Raw genomic sequence first — 23,489 nt, 5'->3', positions numbered from 1 at the left:
ACAACATGATGAGATATTACAAAATGAGTATGGTGTTCCATTCAACGGAACTATTAACCCGAACTCTAGTTCGCGGCTGTCAGAAACTTGTTCCAATGATTATATGGGACTGGAATGGCTTAGCACACTTCTGACTAGACCGTATAATGGTGATAATAAGTGGGCCTGCTAAGATATTAAGCACATGTTTCTTGTAGCTAGTTATTGAGTATAACTCAATCCCAATCTTCAACACTTGAGCGAAATAAGGTTCTATTTCTTATAAAAAATAGAAAATAACACATTTGTTCAAACAAACTCTTTTTATTAAATTCTTTTACATCTTTCTCTTTTTACTACAAAATATTTAGTTTTATTTAAAATTTTGTCATAATCTTCTAGAAGCTTTTGTATGCTGAAATCTATAGCTTTTGAGTATAACTAGTCCTTAACTGCTTCTTTCACCTCATCATTTGTGGCCCACCTGGTGAACCCTATAACTGATATATTTTGGGTTCAGATGCAAAATTGGATCTAGCATACCATGCAGCAACAAAAGGTCAAGTAGATTGTTCTGTATTGCGTATTGTAGGTTAGTCAGATCAGCACAATATAATGCATTTGTTGTTCTATATTGTTTCATAAATTTGACTAATAACTTGTCTATAACAAAACAACGTTACCATGAACTTGCATCTTGAGATTGCCTGCTTGATCTTGACTTTGTAATGTACGATTTACAGGGTTTGTCCGGAAAGTAATAGGACTGAGTCCATTAAAAAAAATTTATTGAGCAAATCGTTACAATTCTTTAAAAACTTTTAAAATAGGCTCCTACTGAGTCGATGCCGTGCTGTCAGCGTGATTTCCAAGCATTGAAGGCGTCACAGAAGTCATTCTCCGGAATAGCCTTGAGAGCCGCGGTATAAGCTGCTTGGATCCCCTCTGTCATCTCAAAATGCTTGCCTTTTCAGGTGATAAAACAAAAAAAAGTCTGGGGGGGCCACATCTGGGCTGTAGGGCGGCTGTGGAAGAGTTGGGATGCCGGCCTTGGTCAGGTAGCTGTTCACAACAAAGGCGGTGTGAGCCGCAATTTCTGGTCACCAGTGAGCACTTTTGGGACCATCTTCGCACACACTTTGCGCATGTTCAAATGCTCCGTTACAATTTCATGAACGACAGATTTCGGTAAATGTAACATCTGGGCAATTAAACGAATACTTAGTCAACGGTCTGAGTTAAAAACTTTGTGCACACGAGTCACATAGTCGGTGTTTGTCGAAGTCGAAGGTCTTCCAGCACGGTCTTCATCAGCGACCTCTTCCCGGCCCTCCAAAAAGGCCTGGTGCCACCGAAACACACCACTTCTTGCTAAAGCAACATCTGGGTAAGCCTGCTTGATTATATCAAATGTCTCTGTCGCAGATTTACCGAGTTTCACACTGAATCTAATCGTGTGCCTCTTCTCTAACGAACGCTGCATTTTCAGCTTGCACCACTCACAGAAACACGTCACGTGAAAATGCCTGTTCTGACTCTTCAGGTGCTCGGAGACAACTGACCAGCCGCTTGTTCGTTAGGTAGGAACGCCCTCTACCGAATCCAGTCGGTGCGCACACGCTCCGAAGTACAGTCTCGGCGAAAGAAAATCAGTCCTATTACTTTCCGGACAAACCCTGTATTTCAATTTACAATGTTTAGATTGTACGGTCATGTAAGAAATCCATGCTTCATCAACAGTGGTAATGTTCTTTAAGGTTGATCAACTTCCCTGTGATATCAGTCAATTTATTATTTAATTTTTTGAACAAGTTTTTGTATACAATAATGTATAAAAAAATTTTTACATAATCACAAAACTAGTTATAAAAAGGGTTTTTCATTTTGGCTAGTTAGATGTTGAGATGAAATAAAACAAGCTATGTATGATATATTAACGAAATTTATTTTTCATATGAAAGGCCTATGTATGCCATTATGTATGGAATATGGCATCGTTCAAATGTCCACTGCGGTTTCTCACAATGGTACTGATTCGAATGGTCCAATTTTCAATTAATCTCCCCATAAAAAAAGTCTAGAGGTGTAAAATCGCACGATCTTGGTATCCAATTCACGTCACCTCTGCGAGAGATAACCATACTCCCAAATCGTTCATGCAAAATGTTCATGGAGTCCTTCGCTGTGTGGCACGTAGCGCCGTCCTGATGAAACCACATGTCGTTTACGTCCATATCGTTCAATTTGGGCCAAAAGAAATCCATTATCATTGTTCTGTAGCATTCACCATTGACAGTGATAGCCTCACCAACGTTGTTTTAAAAAAATAAAAAATACAGACCAATCACACCGCCAGCCCAAAATCCGCACCAAACAGTAACTTTTTGTGGATGCATCGCTACCTGGTGAACCTCATGTGGGTTGGCATTGTCCCATATACGGCAATTATGCTTGTTAACATAGCCATTCATCCAGAAATGTGCTTCATCGCTGAAGATAATTTTTCAGCCGAAATTAGGGTCCTCTTCCAAACGTTCCAAAGCCCACTCGGTGAACAAACAGCGTTGTCTATGGTCATAAACTTTGAGCTCCTGGGTCAGTTGAATTTTGTACGGATGCAAGCCTAAACCCAAACATAAAATTCACCAAGTTGAAGTTTGCGATAGGCCGAGTTTTTGTGTACGGCGAGGAAGTGATTGCCTCGGGTTCCTCTGCACACTTTCACGGACAGTGGCGACATTCTCGATAGATCTGCTGTTCCTTTGACGTCCGGGTGTAGGCTGGTTGTTTACCGAACTGGTCTTCTCGAATTTAGCTACCAAATTTTGAAGAGTTGACATTGAAGGGCCTCCGCGTTTGCTGTAGAATGGTCGCAACGCACGTAACATTTTAACTAGTGAACAATCATTTTGATAATAAAGTTTAATCATCTAAACGTGCTGCTCAATCATGTAACTTGTCATGATGAAATAACTTTTCATGAAATGGCAGCACTCACTGAACATACACTAATGGAACAGCTGACACCAAAACAACATGGCCACCATAGGCTACCAACACCTACCCGCCCAAAATGAAAAATCCTTTATTTTTATTATTATATATATATATATATATATATATATATATATATATATACCGGGTGTCCCAAAAAGTCCCACCCCCCCCCCTTTTAACTTTTGAACGGAATTAAACAAACCAATATCCTTTGGGGAGTAATTATATAATGACAAATGATGATTTTTGCGCTACATGAGAACTTAGCCCCTCAACCCAAAATGGGGGGGTTGGGGGGTCAAGTCAAAATTTTAAAATTCCGTTTTTTGGTGGGAGTTTTGGGACACACGGTATATAATATATATTTAATATATTACATTAATTATATATATATTTTTGTATATTTTAAATTTTTGTCTAAACATTTATAACTATAAGAAAATAATGTTTAAAAGTAGAAATTTGGTAACAAATTTAATTTGTCACATGTAAGACATTTTTTACAATTTTATTTAATATAATAGTAATACAATTTCAACATAATTTATGTTATCTACATTAAAACCTGTACTATTATTAAAATTAAAATTACGTTGAATACACATGTGAGTTAAGAAAAATGTGCAAAACCCCACAAAACTAACAAAATTTCAAAGTACAGCCTTCTAAAACAAAATTGTTTGTTTCAAAATATACAAAATGTCCTCCAAAAGGTTTTTTATACAAAACATAAAATAAATTCTACTTTCCGGAAACTATTTGATTTTTTTCTAGAAATATAGTAAGTTTTGCATTTACACAAAAAGCCACATATTTATATTCTAACATTTTTAGACATTTTTAAGGGGGTCTAGGGGATGGGCTGAACTTAATTCGGGTGATCCCCAATGAACTGGGAAAGTAACTCCGAAGGGGTCACACTCAGTTGCCACTCAAGACCGACTCAAACCAACAGTTGGGATCACATAAATGCTATTTAAGCGTCCAGCCCCTGCTTTCGACTAAACCCCAGAATCTAGACTCGTGCCTCGATTGTGCATTCGGTGCCAATGACCAGTAGTGGTGCCAATTCGGTCATGACCAGTCTCGACTGGTCTGTACGGAATCATCCACACACTGCTTTTGCTTCACTGAGGGTCCCCCAATCCCATGGTGTGAGGCGACCTGTGCTTAATGGATGCATGGTGTAGGAGTAGTGCGTCACGAACGGAGCCCTTGGTAGTTGGGCACCCTCCCAAGGGTAAATAGCCTTAACTGGTCACACGGGACTCTGACAGGCCAAACCTTTTATTTCCTCTGTGCTCGTGGGACCTTTTATGGATCCTGAATCAAGAAACCAACAGATCTTGATCTGGAAAGGTTACAGCAGGCAGTTGCATCTAGCAGTTTGGCTTTGGGTGTCTCTGCCTGTTCATCATGCTCAATTACCATCGACGAAGATTCAGCAGTTGGTGGTAGAATTGTTGATGTAGGCAGACCAGCTGAGGACGCAAGATGTTGCAACTAATAAGGGTAAAACTAGAATCTAATGGTAGTAACTGGAAACGGATTCACATACAATGCAACTGGAAAAATCTGCTAACAATCAGTTGTCCTGTTATTAATAGGAAATATCCAAAGTAGCTTGGTGGATATTCTCCTTCACCTGCTGTGCAAGCTGTTCAGGGCCTCTGTGTCCCTCAGGTACATTCCTCTGTCCTGGAAGGTATCCAGGGTAGTGTTTATACCGAAGTAGGGGAGGTCTAACGTGGATCGACCTATGTTCCTTAAGGAAATATGTCTGTCCTCCTTTCGTCTCAAAACCATGGAGAAGATGGTTGTTAGATTTGTTTGGGAGGGATCTCTCCTGGAGTGCCTTCTACATCCAAATCAGCATGCTTACATTCCAGGAGGATCATGCGACTCAGCCCTGCATCAACTCGTATGCAGGATTGGGAAGGTGCTGCCAGTGAAAAAAATAGCCATAGGTGTCTTTCTGGACATCGAAGGAGCTTTTGACAATACAGGCACTCACGAAATTGTTAATGCGGTCTCGAGATGTGGTATTGATGGTAAAATATGTGGATGGATAAGGGGGTTCTCTTGCTTACAGACAGGGTGGTTACCACCACTCTTATAGGAGAAAGCATTAGTGCAAGGACCACAAGGGCCTGTCCTCAGAGTGGTGTCATTTATCCTCTTCTGTGGAACGTACTGTAGTTGTGGACAACCTGCTCATGTCATTGAACAGTGGTGTTTTTGCACAGGGGTACGTGGATGACATCGTGATTCTTGTGAGCGGCAAGTTCAACATAACAGTCATAGAACTAACCATTGTTGCTCTGAACATGGTGAGGTACTGATGTGATGGGATGGGCTTTAGTGAAATATGAAAAAGGCCGTTAAGTAAGTGAGGGTTGTCTGTAGATGCTGTGGCACATACTGACTGCATTGTGTGTTAACAGCTGAGTGCCCCTTAAATCAACCTGCACACTTGCATTCAACTCAACACAGCATTGCTAAGAACTTAAAGATAGATAACTAAGGCATTTTAACTAATTAATACGTTACATCCACACTACGTTCAAGTCACTATTACTGCTAAGCCTGTGTATGGGGATCGAGCTAATGCACACACTGGGTTCTAGGAGACAAAGAATCTTCTCCTAGAGCAATACTTATTAGAGTAGGTTTGAATAATTTAGTAAACAAAGGCTGTGTCTATAAAACAGATTCTAACATAATACTTTGTGTGTTGTAAATAAATTTTTTACCTAGCACAAATCCATTACTTTCTTTTACACATTTCTGGGACAGGTTACGCCCTCCCAAGACCCCCTTTAGTCACAAATGTCATTGGGAGGATATTGAAAATGACAAGATACCTCTTACGAAACATAGTAATGTAGACATGCAACCGGATGAGTAGGGCACCACTCATACCTCCGATAGCTCCCACCATAGCAAATAAAAATATCTCAAACAACTCGTATTCCGTCACATCAGATGAGATCTTGCCAAACGTCAGCAGGTCGGGATTGTTGAAGTCTCCTGTAACATTCATTCATACTAATAGATTTTAGAAGTTTAGCAACACACTATGCAAGACTGTGTGAGAATTTATTAAATATCAGCAGGTCAGGATTATTACGTTTTATTGTCACGGTATGATCTTATTCTAGTTGGCGATTTGTATTAATGTATTGTTCCATTTTTTGGTTTTGAGACAATTTTCTCTTTAAATGATATAAAAACATCATGTTTACTGAACTATTTTATTTTATTTTGCTAGAATTCTGCTGATTAGTAATACTGTATTGTGAATTTGTATACAGTCTATTATGTATTAAAAAAGTCAACAGCACGGATTTTACCTGGTTGGCCTTCTATCAAAGAGAGCATCAAATTTCCCATGAAATAGGCAAAAAGTATGCAGAGATAGGACCTCCACATTAGACTGAGGTCCCAGAAACTAACGCCTTCTTCCACAGACAACAGTAGTCCTCCTGAAACATCATGTCACATGTTAAAGCTAGACAATGGGTACTCACTCTTTGAATAATGGACTTTGATGGAATGAAGCACTTTCCAATAATATAGAAATTACTTTTAATATTAAAGACACCCTTAAGAGCAAAATGTGTTTCTTGTGTAAAAGTAGTTTTATAATCTATTTCTTAAAGTAAAGTGTAATGTATGCGGGTCGACACTGTACTCTCTATGGGTCGGGAAGAATAATTAAACTACACATTTAGAGTAACATTGCTCTAGGACCGCTCGTAAAGGAACGGACGGGACGCGGAGGTTACATGACGGTGTCTGGTGGTGGACTCCGGGTGGACTGCTGGCTGGCCAGCTTGGACCGTTGGTTGTAGGGTAGTGGCGTGATGTGACGTCACAGGAGAGCAGCCTATGAGCATTCTTTATTCTTTTAGACCACATCGTATGTTACATCGCCTGACAATACATACTGCCAACATCACTGGTGCAGACATTAAATATCACTATGGATACCTACCAACTTAGTACTTCTCACACTAAATACACTACAATCCTCCCCCTTAAATACATAAGTCCCCTACAATTTTAGAAATTTATCAATTACAATTTGTTTTACAATTCTCCAATTTTAAATCAATTACAATGAATAAGAAAATTGACATTATACTCTTTTATTTTTGTAAGTATAGATTATAGAGAACAAAATACAAACTCAATATAATCATTTAACACAAATCACAAACACTTCAATCAAAACCAATAAATCAGAATATAGCAATTAATAACACATTGAATGAACGCAATTAACAAATCGATAATAATAATGCTTAAACAATATTAATTATATACAAGTCACAATTGGGTTGTATTTACAAGTCCATTTTGACTAAAGGTTTACGATCCCTTAGTGGGTATCGTCTAACAGGTGTCATTTGTTTGGGTGAAACGCTGGAACTGTTATTGTTTACATTTGTACGTGGGCTGGGGCTTTGCCCCTGAGCGTTTCTGTTATTGTTATGGTTTTGCGGAGAGGGGGGCAAGGTCGTTGCTAAAAGTACTGGCGACCTTGCGCTCGCTCTGTCCCGCGACTGTATATCGATCGTTTCCTGCGTGTGCTCTGTTGCCACGCTTTCAACTAAATACGTGACTGGTCCTAATCGTGAAACTACCACACCTGGTATCCACTTATTTCTACCTCTGTAATCTCTGGCTATGATTGGTTGTCCAATAGCTAACTGTCTAGTTTTACTACCCCTATAGTACAATCGTTGTTTTTCTTGATTATCTGACATTATTGCTTTAACATTTGGGCGAATTAAATCTAACCTAGACTTTAGCGATCTGCCCAACATTAATTGAGCTGGCGATAGATTGGTAGTAGAATGCACTGTATTTCTATAAGTGAACAGGAAGTTACTCAAAGCTAATTCTAAATCCTTGGAATTATGAAGAGCTGTTTTCAATTTATTTTTAATAGTTCTGACTGACCGTTCTGCCAAACCATTGGTTTCTGGGTGGTATGGTGGTGAAAACGTGTGTTTGATACCATTTGACATCAAAAATTCTTTAAACTCTTGACTGGTAAAAGGTGGTCCGTTGTCGGACACTATGTGGTCTACAATACCATACCTACTAAATAATTCCCTTAATTTCACAATCGTGTGAACAGCTGCCGTTGAAGCAACGGGCAACACCTCTGGCCACTTAGAGTACGCATCTTTTACCACCAAAAATAACTTGGACTGAAAAGGTCCAAAAAAATCAATATGAATTCGAGACCAAACTCGTTCCGGAACATTCCAATGATGCAGGAAAGCCTTGGGCGGTTTTGCTCGTTCCTCCAAACAGGCTGCACAGCTGTTAGCTAGTTGTTCTATGTCCCGGTCGATATTAGGCCACCATACATATGCACGGGCTAATGCCTTCATGCGAACAATACCTATGTGTGAAGTATGCAATTCGTTCAGAATGTTTATTCTGAACCTTTTAGGTATTACCACCCTGTACCCCCACATTAGGATTCCTTGCTCCAAGGTTAATTCCGACTGTCTAATTTCAAATGGCTTTAGATCTGGTTCAGTTACAATAGGCCAACCTAATTCTACATAGGATATTACCTTTTTGATTTCACTATCTACCATTGATTCTCTTTTTATGTCTACATAGCTTAATGGTATGTCATTTTCAGCTAAACACTGCAAATAGGTACCTATGACATTAATATTAAGGTCATCATCCGAGATTTCATCTTTAATCTCACTATTTACAGGTAATCTAGATAAACCATCGGCATTGCCATGGTTTTGGGACTTAACATACACAATCTCATATTGGAAACCACTTAAAAACAAAGCGTATCGTTGTAACCTACTGGCTGCGAAAGCAGGTAACCCTTTCTTTGGTCCAAAAATAGCCACTAAAGGCTTATGATCAGTCTTTAACAAAAACTGTGTACCATATAAATATTGACTAAATTTCTTAACACCAAATACAATGCTTAATGCTTCCTTATCTATTTGTGAATAGTTTTTCTCAGCGCTATTTAACACTCTACTTGCGAATGATATAGGTCTTTCTGTACCGTCGTATTGAATCTGACTCAAAACTGATGCAATGCCATATGGACTAGCATCACTGGCTACCACTAGTGGTAATGCAGGATCATAATGCGCTAAAACTTCAGCAGAGATTAACTTTTGCTTAATCTCTTGTAGTGCCTTCTTACATGCTAAATTAAATACAAAATCGGTATCCTTTCTTAACAACTGATACATTGGGGTTAAAATAGTGGATATCCTAGGAATGAAACGTGAATAGTAATTAACAAGACCAAGGAAGGCTTTAAGCTGTGTCACATTTTGAGGTTCAGGTGCCTTGACAATTGTTTCAACCTTACTAGGTGCGGTATGCAACCCTTGTTTACTGATAACAAAACCTAAATATTCTAAACTGTCACAGAAAAATTTACATTTGTTCTTGCTCACTGTGAACCCATTGTCTTCAAGTCTTTGACACACTAGTCTAAGTCTATGCATGTGTTCCTCATTGTTTTTACCTGTTACTAGAATGTCATCTAAAAATACAGTTACCCCCGGGATACCTTGTAATGTTCGTTCTATTATTCTCTGGAATATTCCCGGTGCTGAACTGATACCAAAACATAGGCGATTGTAAGCATACAATCCTTTGTGTGTGCTAATTGTACAATACGTTTGACTATCTACATCTAGTTTAAGCTGCTGATAAGCTGAAGATAAATCTATTTTAGAGAATTTTTCTCCGTTTTGTAGGCTGGCAAATATTTCTTCAATTTTCGGTAACGGGTGTCGGTCTACCTCCAAGAAAGGATTTACAGTTATTTTATAATCCCCACAAATTCTTATTTTCCCATTAGCCTTAATAATTGGTACAATGGGAGTCCCCCATTCACTGGTATCTACTGGTGAAATAACGTTCTCTTGTTCTAGTCTAGTCAGCTCGGCTTCTACTTTTTCTTTAAGTGTAAAAGGTAACGTCCTAGGTTTAAAGTATTTTGGTACTACATTTTCTTTTAACTTTAATTTAACTGGTGCACCCTTGAAACATCCCAACTTATCCGTAAATACATTTGGAAACTCATTGTACAGTAATTCTACTTGTTTGTTGTTGTTGACAACAGACGGATTGACAGATGTTTGTTTGTTTACCTCTACAGGTGTGTTGTGGCTTCCACTGACAGGCGTGCATGCGTCTGCCGCGCTGCCGCCTGCAGTTGGCACAACCCCCACCATGCTCGTGCGATCAGCTGACTGTACATTGTTTACATTACTAGGCACTCTAACTGTTAAATCTAATGCTTGCATCCAATCACGCCCTAACAAGGGATTAGCCCCATTAGCTACGATGTATAAAGCTAATTGTTTCTCTTTACCTTTATGTTGTACATTGACCATAACCTTACCTAAAGGCCTGATCTTTTCATGTGTATATGAACTTAAGACTAAGCTAGTTGGATACATGTTTATATTTCCTAACTTAGTCTTACAATCTTTTTCTGACATAACTGAAACACAAGCTCCACTATCGACTTCAAATACAATTTCCTTACTTTCCACTAATAACTGTACCGTTATTGGCTCAATTTTATTAATCTTAGTTTCTATTTCTTTAACCGTAAATAGATTGGAAATGTCATACACATCGTCATTGTCTTTATGTTTCCAGTGATTATCTGAACCGGACTCTGCTGATTCTTTACTTTCCTCTACATAGTGCTGCCTACCTTTATAAACATATTGCTTTTTATTGCTGTAAAACTGTTTCCCTTTAGCTGAAAGCTCCTTAGACCTATTTGTAAAAACATTTGGTTTGTTCTCATTAGGTTTGTTAACATAATTTTTCGATCTACAAACTCTTTCAAGGTGTCCCTTCTTTTTACAATGATTACACGTGTACTCACGAAACCGACATTGCGATGCTGTGTGTGATCCTCGCTTGCCGCAACAATAGCAGGTGATGTCTCCCAGCGCCTTCCCGCCGTCCGATGACCGTCTCGCTGCGATGCTCGCCGCCTGTGTCCTTTTCGGTATCGACCCGCTGCTCTGCATCCGGTGAATACGTCCTCCTGCAGTTGTCATCTGGGCCGCCCCCTTCTCAGCAAATTCCATTGCAGTAGCTAGTTGCACGGCTTTTTCATAAGTGAGGTTCTCCTCCCCGAGAAGTCTTTTCTGTATCTGTTGGTCTCGCAGACCCGCGACTAATCTGTCCCTTAAGTAGTCTGGCAATTTATCACCAAATTCACAATACTTAGATAACTGTTTTAAATGCACAATATAATCGCTAACCGTTTCATGATCCAATTGATTCCGCCTACTAAATTTAAATCTTTCCGTGATAAAAGAAGGCTTGGGATGCAGATGATTCGCTATAGTGTCCACAATTTCCTTGTACGACTTGTCAGACGGTTTGTCTGGTGTAATTAAGTCTTTCAGTAACGTATAGGTCCTTACACCCATAACTGTCAACAAAGTGCTTAGTTTCTTTGAATTATCGATATCATTACAATCAATAAAAAACTCAAATCTCTCTATATAAGACTGCCACGATTCTTCCGCACTATCAAAATAACCCATAGACCCGATAGTTGCCATTTTGTTTTCTTGTACACTCCGTAATAACTGTTTAAAATGTCCCCGGTAAAAATAATCGTCTAACGGCATTAATTGCAACGATTAAAATCAGCTTGTGCGCTGCTTACACCAAGAATAGTTTATATCGATCGGCGTACCTTACTACTCCCGACCGTTGGAATGTCCGGAATGTCCTTGCACATTCGCGGTTATTTGCACGTGTTCATTACGATAGTTGCCCTTCCGCACTATATCACTGTAATTCACTGTTTCAATGTCCCGAATGTCCCTGCACATTCGTTGTTATTTGCACGTGTTCATTACGCTTGTTGCCCTTCCGCACTAAATCACTGTAATTCACTGTTGCAGTTGTTTTCCTCGTCGCCACTGTAAGCGACGTTCCACTGTTGCAGTTGTTTTCCTCGTCGCCACTGTAATGTATGCGGGTCGACACTGTACTCTCTATGGGTCGGGAAGAATAATTAAACTACACATTTAGAGTAACATTGCTCTAGGACCGCTCGTAAAGGAACGGACGGGACGCGGAGGTTACATGACGGTGTCTGGTGGTGGACTCCGGGTGGACTGCTGGCTGGCCAGCTTGGACCGTTGGTTGTAGGGTAGTGGCGTGATGTGACGTCACAGGAGAGCAGCCTATGAGCATTCTTTATTCTTTTAGACCACATCGTATGTTACATCGCCTGACAATACATACTGCCAACATCACTGGTGCAGACATTAAATATCACTATGGATACCTACCAACTTAGTACTTCTCACACTAAATACACTACATAAAGAAAGGAACATAAATAAAAATATTCATTGACTGCGTCACAAAGAATAGCTGAAAGATGTCCATTGTGCTTCAAGATGAAAAATGGCACGGGTGCTGGAATTGCAGGAGTATAGAACTGGTGGTTCCTATAGATCTTTCCTCTAGTTTTCCCAGCAAAGGTCAGTATAGTGTATGCTTGTGAGACTCTTAGTCTGCAGTACAGAAGCGTCATGATAAATATTTACATTGATAGTCAGGCAGATTTGCTCTAGTTTTCCCATGAGTTTTGCTTTTTTTTTTACATGAAATTGTATTATAGAAGTTAGGTTGCCATAAATTTTGTGCAAATGGGTAACAAAAATCTTAACAGAAATCCATAAAAATTAGCGTATGCTGCTTCATTGACATTTTTGGACACTTGCAAAAAAGATGTTCGATTGAACCAATATAAGAGACGAGACTTGGATGAAACTCGTGAATTGCGATTACACATTATAGTCTATGTTTGGGGGTACACACACTCCCCCCAAAAGAGAAGGAAATGCATGCAAACATTGTTAGCACGAAAGATTATGGCAATTGTTTTTTAGGACAGAAAAGGTGTTAAATAGGAAAATTTTGTTTTTGCACAACAATACCCAACCACACATGCAAATCAGACTCGAAAAGTCCTGGATGTTTCTAAATGGGAGGTGTTACAGTCCGCCTTACAGTCCGACCCACCCATCCACCTTACACCCAGTTGCTACTACTTTTTTCCAGCAATGAAGACCTGGCTTGCAATGCAGTGCTTTGATGATGACGTGCAACTGTGGGAGAGTGTGACTACCTGGTTGAAGTCTCAGGCGACAGAATTTTATAACACTGGAATTTAAAAACTAGTTCACCACTATAACTGCCTAAATTTGTATGGTGACTATGTTTAAAAATAGTATTTTAATGTAACTTTCAAATGTACATATTACATCTTTTTCTTGTACTTTGTTTTCTGTTTATATCAAACGTAATCTACTTGCTGGTTAGCCCCTGTAGAAACATGATGATAAATATTTTCACAGATAATCAGGCAGAATCAAAGTATTGCACTTATGTGTTTTTAGGCCAAAACTTTTATGGAATTGTTATTAGGTTGTTTTCTGAGTACACGCATTTATTTCCTTATTGGTGGACAGTATGCAAGCTTTGCACATTAAGTTTTAATTCCTTTTCCAGTAAAATTAATTATTAAGAAAAACAACTTATTATAATCTATTTATTTCTTTGTTGGTAGACTGTACTGATACTTTACACAAAAGTTTCAATTTGTTTTCAGTAAAACTAATTATTAAGATAAACAAAAGGTATTATACTAAAAATCACTAAAAACATAAGTTGTATATTATAAAAATAAGTAAACTTTGGAATTTATTTAAATTGAACTTTGAAATTGATTTTTTTTAGTTTGATGTCAGATAGAGTCAAGACTTTATTTTTTAAACTCCAAATTATTTTCCGTATCTTTAAAGGAAAATCTTTTAATTTAAAAACAAAAAAATTAAAATGTTTAGTTGTTTCTATAAAAAAAGAAAATGTATATTATGCACACTTGACAAATAAAATGAAAATTTAAAAAATAAGTCTATGTAGTGATTTCTCAAAATACAAGTAGTATCTACTCTCAGTCATCTTAAGCATAAGCTCTTTTCTGTTCCATCTTTTTATCCCTTCAGAAGTTTATTCTCTTTCACTAGATGATAATTCACAATCCATTGTCAATTATAATGCAAGATCAGATTTTTTATTTTGTAATTGTTTTTATCTTAAAATAGATGGACCTGCTAGGTTGAGGTTATTTTAACCCTGGAACTGGCGGTCATATTTCTCTCAGTGGCAGAGTGTTTTAGTACTTGATACATTGCCTCATATTTATTTTATTATTAGATGGTTTCTATAAAGTACCTATGTCATATTATATATTTATTTATTCAGCATTGTTCAATGAACATTTTTCACATAATATAATTAAAACAAAAAAATACTCTTACTCTAACTCTTCATGAAAAAAAAAATTTTTTTAGAAAAAAGAAAAGTTAGTTCAAAGTTTTTGATTTGTAAAATTGTTGTTGTTAGTGATATGCAAAATCCAAAATATAGAAAAGGAAGAGCATTTGATTTTGAGTAAAAATAAAGAACACATAGTTTATAAGGTATTTATTTTTACATGTGGTAAACGATAAAAAAATCATACACTGACATTCGAAAGTGCTACTTACCAACAAAAGTAAGAACTTCAAAGCCCACTTGGATTTGTACAATCTTATAACTATTAGTTTATATTAATTTTCTATTTTTTATTGTATATTTTTTTAATTATGTTCTGATTGAATGTCTAAATCGGAATCCTCATCGTTGCTAATTTCATGTTCAACTGGTTCTCAAATGTCACTTGAACGACCGCGGAAATTACGATCCATTACGTAAACACTCACAAAAAATTACTATTATTGTGTTATATACACAACCATCATTACAAAAAACTCAAACAAACAATAAACCAGACCAGCTGACGAAATAACAATAGCCGAATGAACCAGTTGACTCATCGCTGCGCGCGCAACTAGCGCGGTACGCGGGAGAATGTAAACAAACAGTTCCGAGATTATAAAACGTATGGACGCGTAACGAAACAATAAAATTATTGATTAGTGTATTATTTACATAAATTGAACCTTCCTCTTTCGATTGGTATCAATACCGATACTCTTCGATCGTGTTTTAAGTACGTAATATTGAGAAATAAAAGACGTATTAAAACGCCCGATATCGGGCGCTGCCATCTAGGATGCAACTAAAACGCCCGATATCGGGCGTTTGCCAGTTCCAGGGTTAAAATCCGCTTAATTTATAGTTCAATTGCACTGTTTATGCTAGTCTTCACTGAATATCTTTTCACTCTACTAGTGAAGAGAAGAATATTATATTAATCTAATGCTTTACCTTTTTTAAGAGTCAAATTATATAGTAAACAAAACAACCAAACAGCTGTTGAGGTTGTGTCATATACGAACAATATTTAACTTGCCATAGCCAGAAAAAGTATTTACATACATTAAGATTCTTGGAGCATTGGAAATGTTTCATTTAACCCTTTCCACTCGGATTTTTTTCACTAGTCTGCCCCCTCAGCTCGTATTTATTTTAGCATATTTTCGGTAAAAACCCATTTTTAGCAAACTGGAAGTCAATAAAGTATATACATTATTATATTGTATAATAATTTTATTTTATTTCTAATTTATATTTTAGAGATATAAAATTTGATAATTACACTAATAAGTTTTATATTTTAGCATGGTATGGTATCGTTCAAAACACTCTGCAGGATGAAGACCAGGATTTTTTTAACAGGTTTTACAATAGTAAAGTGTTCCCTTTCTTCCTCCTGGCACCTTTCTATTGCTACAAACAGCACAGTCCTTAGTTTTTTTTGTTGGATGAGCTGCAAGAAAGTGAGGTTGTTTGTTTAGCCTTTCTTCTTTTTCTACTGATGAAGGACGACCCCGCTTCAAACTCATAGGGTTACGGACATGGCCTACAAGTTCAGTGATAAGGATTTCTCTGAAATTCCTGTGTTGAATTGTTTTTTCTCCATGGTTTTGTTTATTCGTGTTGAACAAGAGAAAGCTATTTACTATTCCCACTTCCAACATCCAGAAAAATAGCTTTCTCCACTACTTCAGAGATTTACAGGGAAATTTGTAGGAAGCAATATAGTGGTCTGCTTGGTCCAAGCCACCCATATATTTGTTATACTGACAGATAACTGTTGGCTTTTGTATGTTTATTTGATTATCCTTGCCTTAATTAAGTAATTCAGCAATAACTTCTGAATCAGAAAGAAAAGAGGTACTTGGTAACGACATATCGAGTCACTAATGCGAACGCGTCTGAAAATTGGTTAGGAAACGTGACTACAATGACAAAGCAAAATAAATCAGCAGCCGACCAATCGTAGTTCAGCTGTAATTTATTAGTTCCTGAGAATGCCGTGCGATCGCAGCACCAATCGGAAACATCGTAGGCCGGCTAAAAATAAAGTAAAGCTGACGTCACTGCAATGTCGGATGGCGTCCGACATACGAGCGGAACGGCAAAATAGCAATGTCGGACGTCGTCCGACATACGAGCGGAAAGGGTTAATACCACTAGTAAATGGAATCTTTGATTCAAAAAGACCTTGCAAAAATAAAATTAATATTTGAAAATGTGTTTTAATTTACTAGTGGTATTAAATGAAAATATTTACATACATAATTAAAATCAAACATAAAATTGAAAGCGTGGAATCTGCCAACTGAAATGATATAATTTGGAATCTGATTCAAGCAAGAATTTGATGTAATTAGAATATGATGTTTAAGTCAAATTTTAATTCAATTCAATGGTTGTAGAAACAAAATTACAATAGTATCAGTAGAACGAATACAGAAATGGAACTCCAAAGTCATGAGTACTTTATTATTATGAAATATATTTTGAAAATAATTATTTTAAAAAACACTAAAAACAAGCAGTTTTCTGTTCAGAAAGCCATGTAATTGAATGCAAGCACAAGGATGAAACCAATCAGCTTTATTTCATCTGGTATAATCCAAGTTTCTAAAAAATAAATATAAGCACTGGCCCTTAAAACTATACAAAATAACAATAACTTAGTTTATAATATTCAGTACTAATTAATTTTTTGTTTTTTAATATTTTTAATCCTTTCCCAGAGGCACTCAGTATGGCCTTTTGTATTGAGTAAGAATAATTGTAATAAGTTGAGTTTAAAGTAGCTGATGCGACTCTTTCCATATTTTAATGCTTTTACTTGGACTTTTAATATTTAAGCGACATATAGAAAGGTAAAAATTAATTTTAACATATATCTACTACATGTTTAACAATACGAGTGATTACTGACAATGAATATTTTGTTTCATTTTTATAGGTAAGATATAATTAATTATATGTAGGCCTACTCAGTTCACAATGTTTTATAAATTTTGGTGTAAAAGGAATCATCATATGAAATGTTCTTACAAGTTTCAGAATCATTCTTTATATTACTACAACTTTATACATCCACCAGTGAGCCTTAAATTATATTACTGTACCAATGGGTGCACCAAATGCGACCGCGATGCCCGCCCCAAATCCTGCTGCTGCCAGGTCCCTCCGCTCGTGGTCACTCTTAAAGGATGGCCAAGGAAGGGCGGAAGGAAGACTTCCTCCTGCGATGGCACCAAGATGCATCATTGGACCCTCCTACAACCAGATACAAAATAGAGTCTCTAGTTCTTTCTAGCACGATATGTAATGTAAGACACAATTATGATTTTAGACAGCTTAAACCTTAATCACATATTTTAGTTTTAACAAATTACATGTATTTTTGTTCTTGTTGATAAGGATAACAAAAATTAGCAAGAAACGAATCATAACAATGTGCCATTTAGTAGTAGAACAGTTGAATAATATAATTGTTTTTAACTAAATGGATTATAAATTTTTATAAAATTACAAAAATGTTTGGACTGATAATTTACTAAAAAAGCATGGTATATTTTTATGTATAGTTAATTTGTTCCTCTTTAATATCAGTGGCCTACTAAAATATTACCAGGTGTTATGTTTGTCATTTACCATCATATATTTATACTTACTAGCAGTTTACATTGATGTTTAGTGGTTAACATACTTAATAATTGTATTTTTTTCTTTTTTTCAAATACTCTTCCATAGTTTTCTGTTATACTAGTTACTTTATTTCATTTATTAGCTCATAACAAAGTTTAAAATAAGAGTATTGTAACACATACACTTATCCATACCAACTGATTTCCTCATCGTTGGGTCGTACTCATTAACTTGAGCGAGACCAATGATTTTTCCACTATTTTCATTCCAGCAGGGGGAAGGCCATCCCTCATGTTTAGGCTTGTACACTAAGAGAGCCACACGCATTCCAACAATCATCTTTCACAGTATATTTCACTTATTGATGAAACCTCTTAACTCAATATTTTGAAAACTGTGAGACACACTTGGGAACCACTTAAAGGAAAATTATTTTAGTGTAATATAGTTTTTATTAGTAATACAGTACAAGTTTACTATGTTCATGACTATGTCTATTGTACACTAGTGTATCAAATGACAATAAAGCTTCTTGATTCTTGGGATGTGCTGCTCTAGGATGTCCATTGGGTTGCCCAGATATAAGTGACACTATGATTTTTGCTGTGCCCTGTGTAGGTTCTACACAAAACAGGCACATGTAAACCAGCCAGATGTGAACCTCCTGGGAGAAGACCAATGATCAAGTAATTATTAAAAGTGATCACAGCAGACTAAAACGATACAACTATCGAAGAACCCAATAGAATGTAACAAAACTCTTACCAACCAATCCCACAAAGTAACTTTATCACATGTCATAAGATTGTACTCAGTTTGTTTACATTGTGCCATTTTCTCCTTGCCATCTTGGTTACCCATAAAACCATTACAAAAAATTTAGAATTTAATTTAACCTTTTGACCCAAGAATGAATAAAGTGCTCCCTTGTACCAAGAGGAACCTATGTGCCTAGTTTTGAGTGCTACAGCATAGACGGACAGACAGACAAAGACTCAATCATTAATGCCAAATTAAATATTTAATAGTACACTATACAGTAATATTGTGGAAATAATGGTGAACACTCATTAGAACAACATATAGTTGAACACAAATAATATGTATTGACCAAAAGTTATAAAAAAATCAGTTTACCTTACCACCAGCGAGACCAGAGGTAACACAGCAGATTGTGCTGAGGGATTTTACCCAGAGTCCTTTGATACTGAGGACCTTAGGCACTCGGACACCATTCATGTAGGCCACACACTGTGCAACGCCTCCACCTGCAGCATATGGCTGAGAAACAAAATAGTGTTTATATAAGTTTTTCTAATTATTGCATATGCTACTAAAGATGAGCTAAATTAAAAATTAACCCTTTTACTTCGAACTAATTCTTGAATGTATCGTCAGTGACAGCTGGTAGCAATATGAGCTCCTGTCCAACTATGGCACTGGAGGCTGTGCTGTGATTCAAATCAAAGTAAAGAATTCTTTATTGTTAATTTCTTCAAGAAAAGTAGAACAAGATTGAGTCCTGCTTTACAAAGTCTTGTTTGAGTCCTTTGAGGATTCACTCCTCTGAGACAGGAATTGAAGAAGGCAGCTGCATTATGTACAATACAGTTTTGATACTACACAGGATGGTAAAAAGCCTTTTTCCTCAGAAGGACACATGGTAATAATAAAGGAATTTTCTAATGCTGAGTGCATGGTAAAGAAATACTCCTTCGATAAACCATACTGTGTCTCCATAAAATTTTGAGATAAATGGTATAAATGGTGGCCTTCCTTATTAAGGATCTACAGTTTTATACTAATATGAGTCAGGTGCCAGAGTGACTCCTTAGGAAAACGTTCCACAGTATTCTTAACAGAATTGAAACATATGCCAGAAGACTTATATCCAGAATAGGCCTAAATATTTAATAGTCAATAAAAAAAAACTTTCTTCCCTATAAAAGAACTGAATACCCAATACTATCCAATAGTCAGACTTTTTAAAGGACCAGCCTATTTTGTGAGCCAAAATCCTCTGTAGAATTGGGAGAAGGAAACAAAGTTTGCTGTCTTGGCACTTATTGGCACTCAATGTTTAAAAATAGCAAAAGTAGTTCCTATCTATAAGAAGGGTGATAAAACAAACCCTTCCAGTTATCGTCCCATATCTTTAATACCTATTTTTAGCAAAATATTTGAATATTGTATCAAAAACCAATTACAAAACTTTTTCATGCTAAATGGTCTCTTATGTAAAGAGCAGTTTGGGTTTTTACCAGGACTGAATACTACAAAAGCTGTAGAAACTCTAGTTGGTAATGTTATTCATAATTTTGAGTATAAAACAACATCATCTGCAACCTTAATTGATTTGTCTAAAACCTTCGACAGCATACCTCATGAGTTACTTATAAGTAAACTTTATTGCTATGGTGTGCTAGGTAGTGAGTTGAATTTGTTGGTATCTTATTTGAAAAATAGAAAACAAATGGTTGTTCAGGGTTCTAATTCGTCTCTCATAAAAACAATTCAAATTGGTGTGCCACAAGGCTCAGTTTTAGGTCCTTTTTTATTTATCGTTGCAGTTAATGATTTTCCTTTCTATTTACTCTGTATGTCAGTTTTGTTTGCTGATGATACTACTCTTCTAAATCACCATAGTACACTTAATGGTTTAATAAAACAACAAGAAAATGCAATGAAGGTAGCAACTGAGTGGTTTCAGGCTAACAGGCTTGTTGTAAACAATAGCAAAACAGAAAATATAATTTTTTCAATGGACAATGTAATTTACAAATGTTTTAAGCCTGTTAAAATATTAGGAATCTTTTTAGACAGTAGACTAAGCTGGGAAAGCCATATAGAAAATCTTTGTACTAAATTGGCGAGAGTAATTTTCCTATTGCGCAAATTGAAACTCTGCATCACCGAAGAAATGCTAATAACCTCCTACTATGCCTTTTTCCACTCCCACTTAGTCTATAGAATTACTTTATGGGGAAATAGTTGCCATTCAAATAAAGTGTTTGTCTGGCAAAAAAAGCAATAAGAATTATAACAAATCTTAATGGAAGGGAATCTTGCCTGCAAGCTTTTAGGGACTTAAATATCATGACGTTGCCCTGTTTGTATATATATTATTGTTTACTGGATGTGAAAGTAAATCTGCAAAATTATACTGTTAGAGAAACCATACATACTTATAAAACTAGAAAAAAGTACATGTTAGAGCTGCCAAGGACCAGGCTTGAAAAAACAAAAGGTAGTCATATCTATATGAAAATAAAACTATTTAATAAATTAACAAAAGGAGGATGGATTGTAAATATAAATAGGTTTAAACGAGTTGTAAGCAAATGGCTTAAAGAAAAGGCATTTTACTCTGTGAATGAATATTTGGCCTGTGATATTAGTTCCTTAAGTTTATAATTTTGTCTAGTCAAGTTTTAAGTTTTAACTTTTATTTTATAGTTTGGAGATTTTATGTTTTAACCACCTGACTTACATATTTTAAATATTTATATTGTTACATTTTTCATTGGGTTTTAATTGTATGTATTATTTGTGTTTCTTGTCCAGTCTGTGTTTTTTATATACTTTACCCTACAATGCTTTCTTATTTCTTAAATAATTTTATACAACTACTCTCTATTTATACCAGTTATTAGTTTTGTAAGTTCTTGTCTTTTGCAACATTCCTGTTAATTTTAAAATAAGTCTCCAATTCTAAAATTGTTAATTTTTTAAGTATTACTGCCCAATAATGTGACGAAGTCTATTGTAACTTATTACGTTGCTTAATGACTAATAAGACATCTTGAATCTTGGAGTTCCAGGTCATGAAGGCATTTCTGGAAATGAAAATAACATCTGTCGACCAAGAAAGACTCATGTTGTGAGGGCCAGAGCCAGTCTGTAGAGTTGCTTTTTCCTACAATCAAGATTTGAAGAAAGCTCAGGAATGAGATGCTAAAGGATGGATCCCTCTCCTAGACCTAAGCAAGGAGGATATAAGACTGGTACATGGAACAGCGCATGGCTCTCTTTGGAAATATTTAATGAAGCCAGACTGATAATTATAAAAAAGCTGACTATTGTAAACAATTAGAAAGGGAAAAATTGCATTAATCCATTCACATCAACTACTGCTATCTAATAGCCAAATCAAGTTGTAGTAGATTTAAGTTTGTTATTTGTGTAATAGTACTGTACAGTTATTCATGGATAATTAAGATGCCAACGGACTGATGAAGGTACTCATCCCCACTCACAGATCATATGGTTTTTGTGGGGATTTTTCACCATATATATATATATATATATATATATATATATATATATATATATATATATATATATATATATATTATCAACTGATTGTAATGTATAGATATATGAATAAATTTAAATCAATTCAATTCAATTGCAGACTCTGTGAAGAAGGAAAAGAATCAGTAGAGCACATATGGCTGAACTGCCATTTTATTTTATAAACCAGGAAAAGGTGGCTATTCATTATTTTTTAAGCTCAGACGAAATAAGAGAACAGGAACCCACAAAGCTTATAGGCTTTTATAGAAGCCTCTTGAGGGGTAAATATAAGGAGGCACAAAGATTATTTTAGAAAGTGCAGGATCCTAGACTCATACCTCAGTAAAAGAAAATCAGAAATTTTCAATTTAGGACAGCACTGTTAACTTGTTTTACTTAGTTTCAACTAGAAGATAGAAATATTTCTTGACTATTCTAATTGCAGTGTTTGCCACTTGTTGTTTCAGCATCCCAATTCCTTTTCTACACCAATATAAATCACTGCAGTATACAAATAACATTACAGGGACTGTAAAACGTTTTAAAACTCTATATTACAAATTCAAGGTTTGATAGTTGCAACCATTGTACTCTGGTTCTTTTAGAAGCAGTTCCAGAACAATGATATATCTCTAGCAAAATCAATTTAATCAAATTAGACCTCAAATCCAAAATTCCTCTAAATAAAAACCTGCTATATGGTACTCAACAAAACTTTTAAGGTTCAACCCGCATTGCGATTTAATATTGAGGACTGCTCGAATCTGTTCAAATACTTACAGTAACTACTGAATTTAAAATTTCTTCAAGCAAAATAAAACTCACAGCAATGAAGACAACGAGTGCAGAGCCAATCATGATAGGGACGATGGTGAAGAGAGACCATACCACAGCCATTACTGTGAACTCTGGAAGGTCACCTCTAAAGTGTTCAGATATATCTACACAACAGCTAAGGCCAAACTTTTCAGTATTAAAACATTGTAAACATGAATAAAATACAATTATATTGTAATACTAATTAGAACTTCTGATGCTACAAACTCATTCATGTCTTTCTATAAAAAAAACTTATTCTTTGACATTAAATTTGTATATTACCATGTAAAGAACTGTAAAAGAAATTTTTAAATACTTACGAGGGTCATTTGGAAAGTTTCCAAGGCATCTGATCACTAAATGGGTGGGGC

At 36.1% G+C, this 23,489-nt stretch overlaps 1 protein-coding gene across 6 annotated transcripts in view; it reads right to left on the bottom strand.

Annotated features, from left to right (window-relative positions):
- The window catches only part of LOC124354047 (H(+)/Cl(-) exchange transporter 7-like), a 66,040-nt gene that overhangs the window by 27,574 nt on the left and 14,977 nt on the right, over positions 1–23,489 (bottom strand). For all 6 annotated transcript variants that reach the window (XM_046804209.1, XM_046804212.1, XM_046804211.1 and 3 more), the window contains 5 exons: positions 23,125–23,240; positions 19,141–19,284; positions 17,481–17,631; positions 6,330–6,461; positions 5,841–6,006 (listed from right to left, as the gene is read on the bottom strand). In XM_046804209.1, the coding sequence (XP_046660165.1) occupies positions 5,841–6,006; positions 6,330–6,461; positions 17,481–17,631; positions 19,141–19,284; positions 23,125–23,240 (709 nt within the window). The remainder of the gene's footprint in view (positions 1–5,840; positions 6,007–6,329; positions 6,462–17,480; positions 17,632–19,140; positions 19,285–23,124; positions 23,241–23,489) is intronic.

Source organism: Homalodisca vitripennis, chromosome 2, assembly GCF_021130785.1.
Source record: "Homalodisca vitripennis isolate AUS2020 chromosome 2, UT_GWSS_2.1, whole genome shotgun sequence".
Taxonomy (NCBI): domain Eukaryota; kingdom Metazoa; phylum Arthropoda; class Insecta; order Hemiptera; family Cicadellidae; genus Homalodisca; species Homalodisca vitripennis.
Note: the sequence above shows the minus strand (reverse complement) of the source record. Positions and strands in the feature narration are given on the sequence as shown.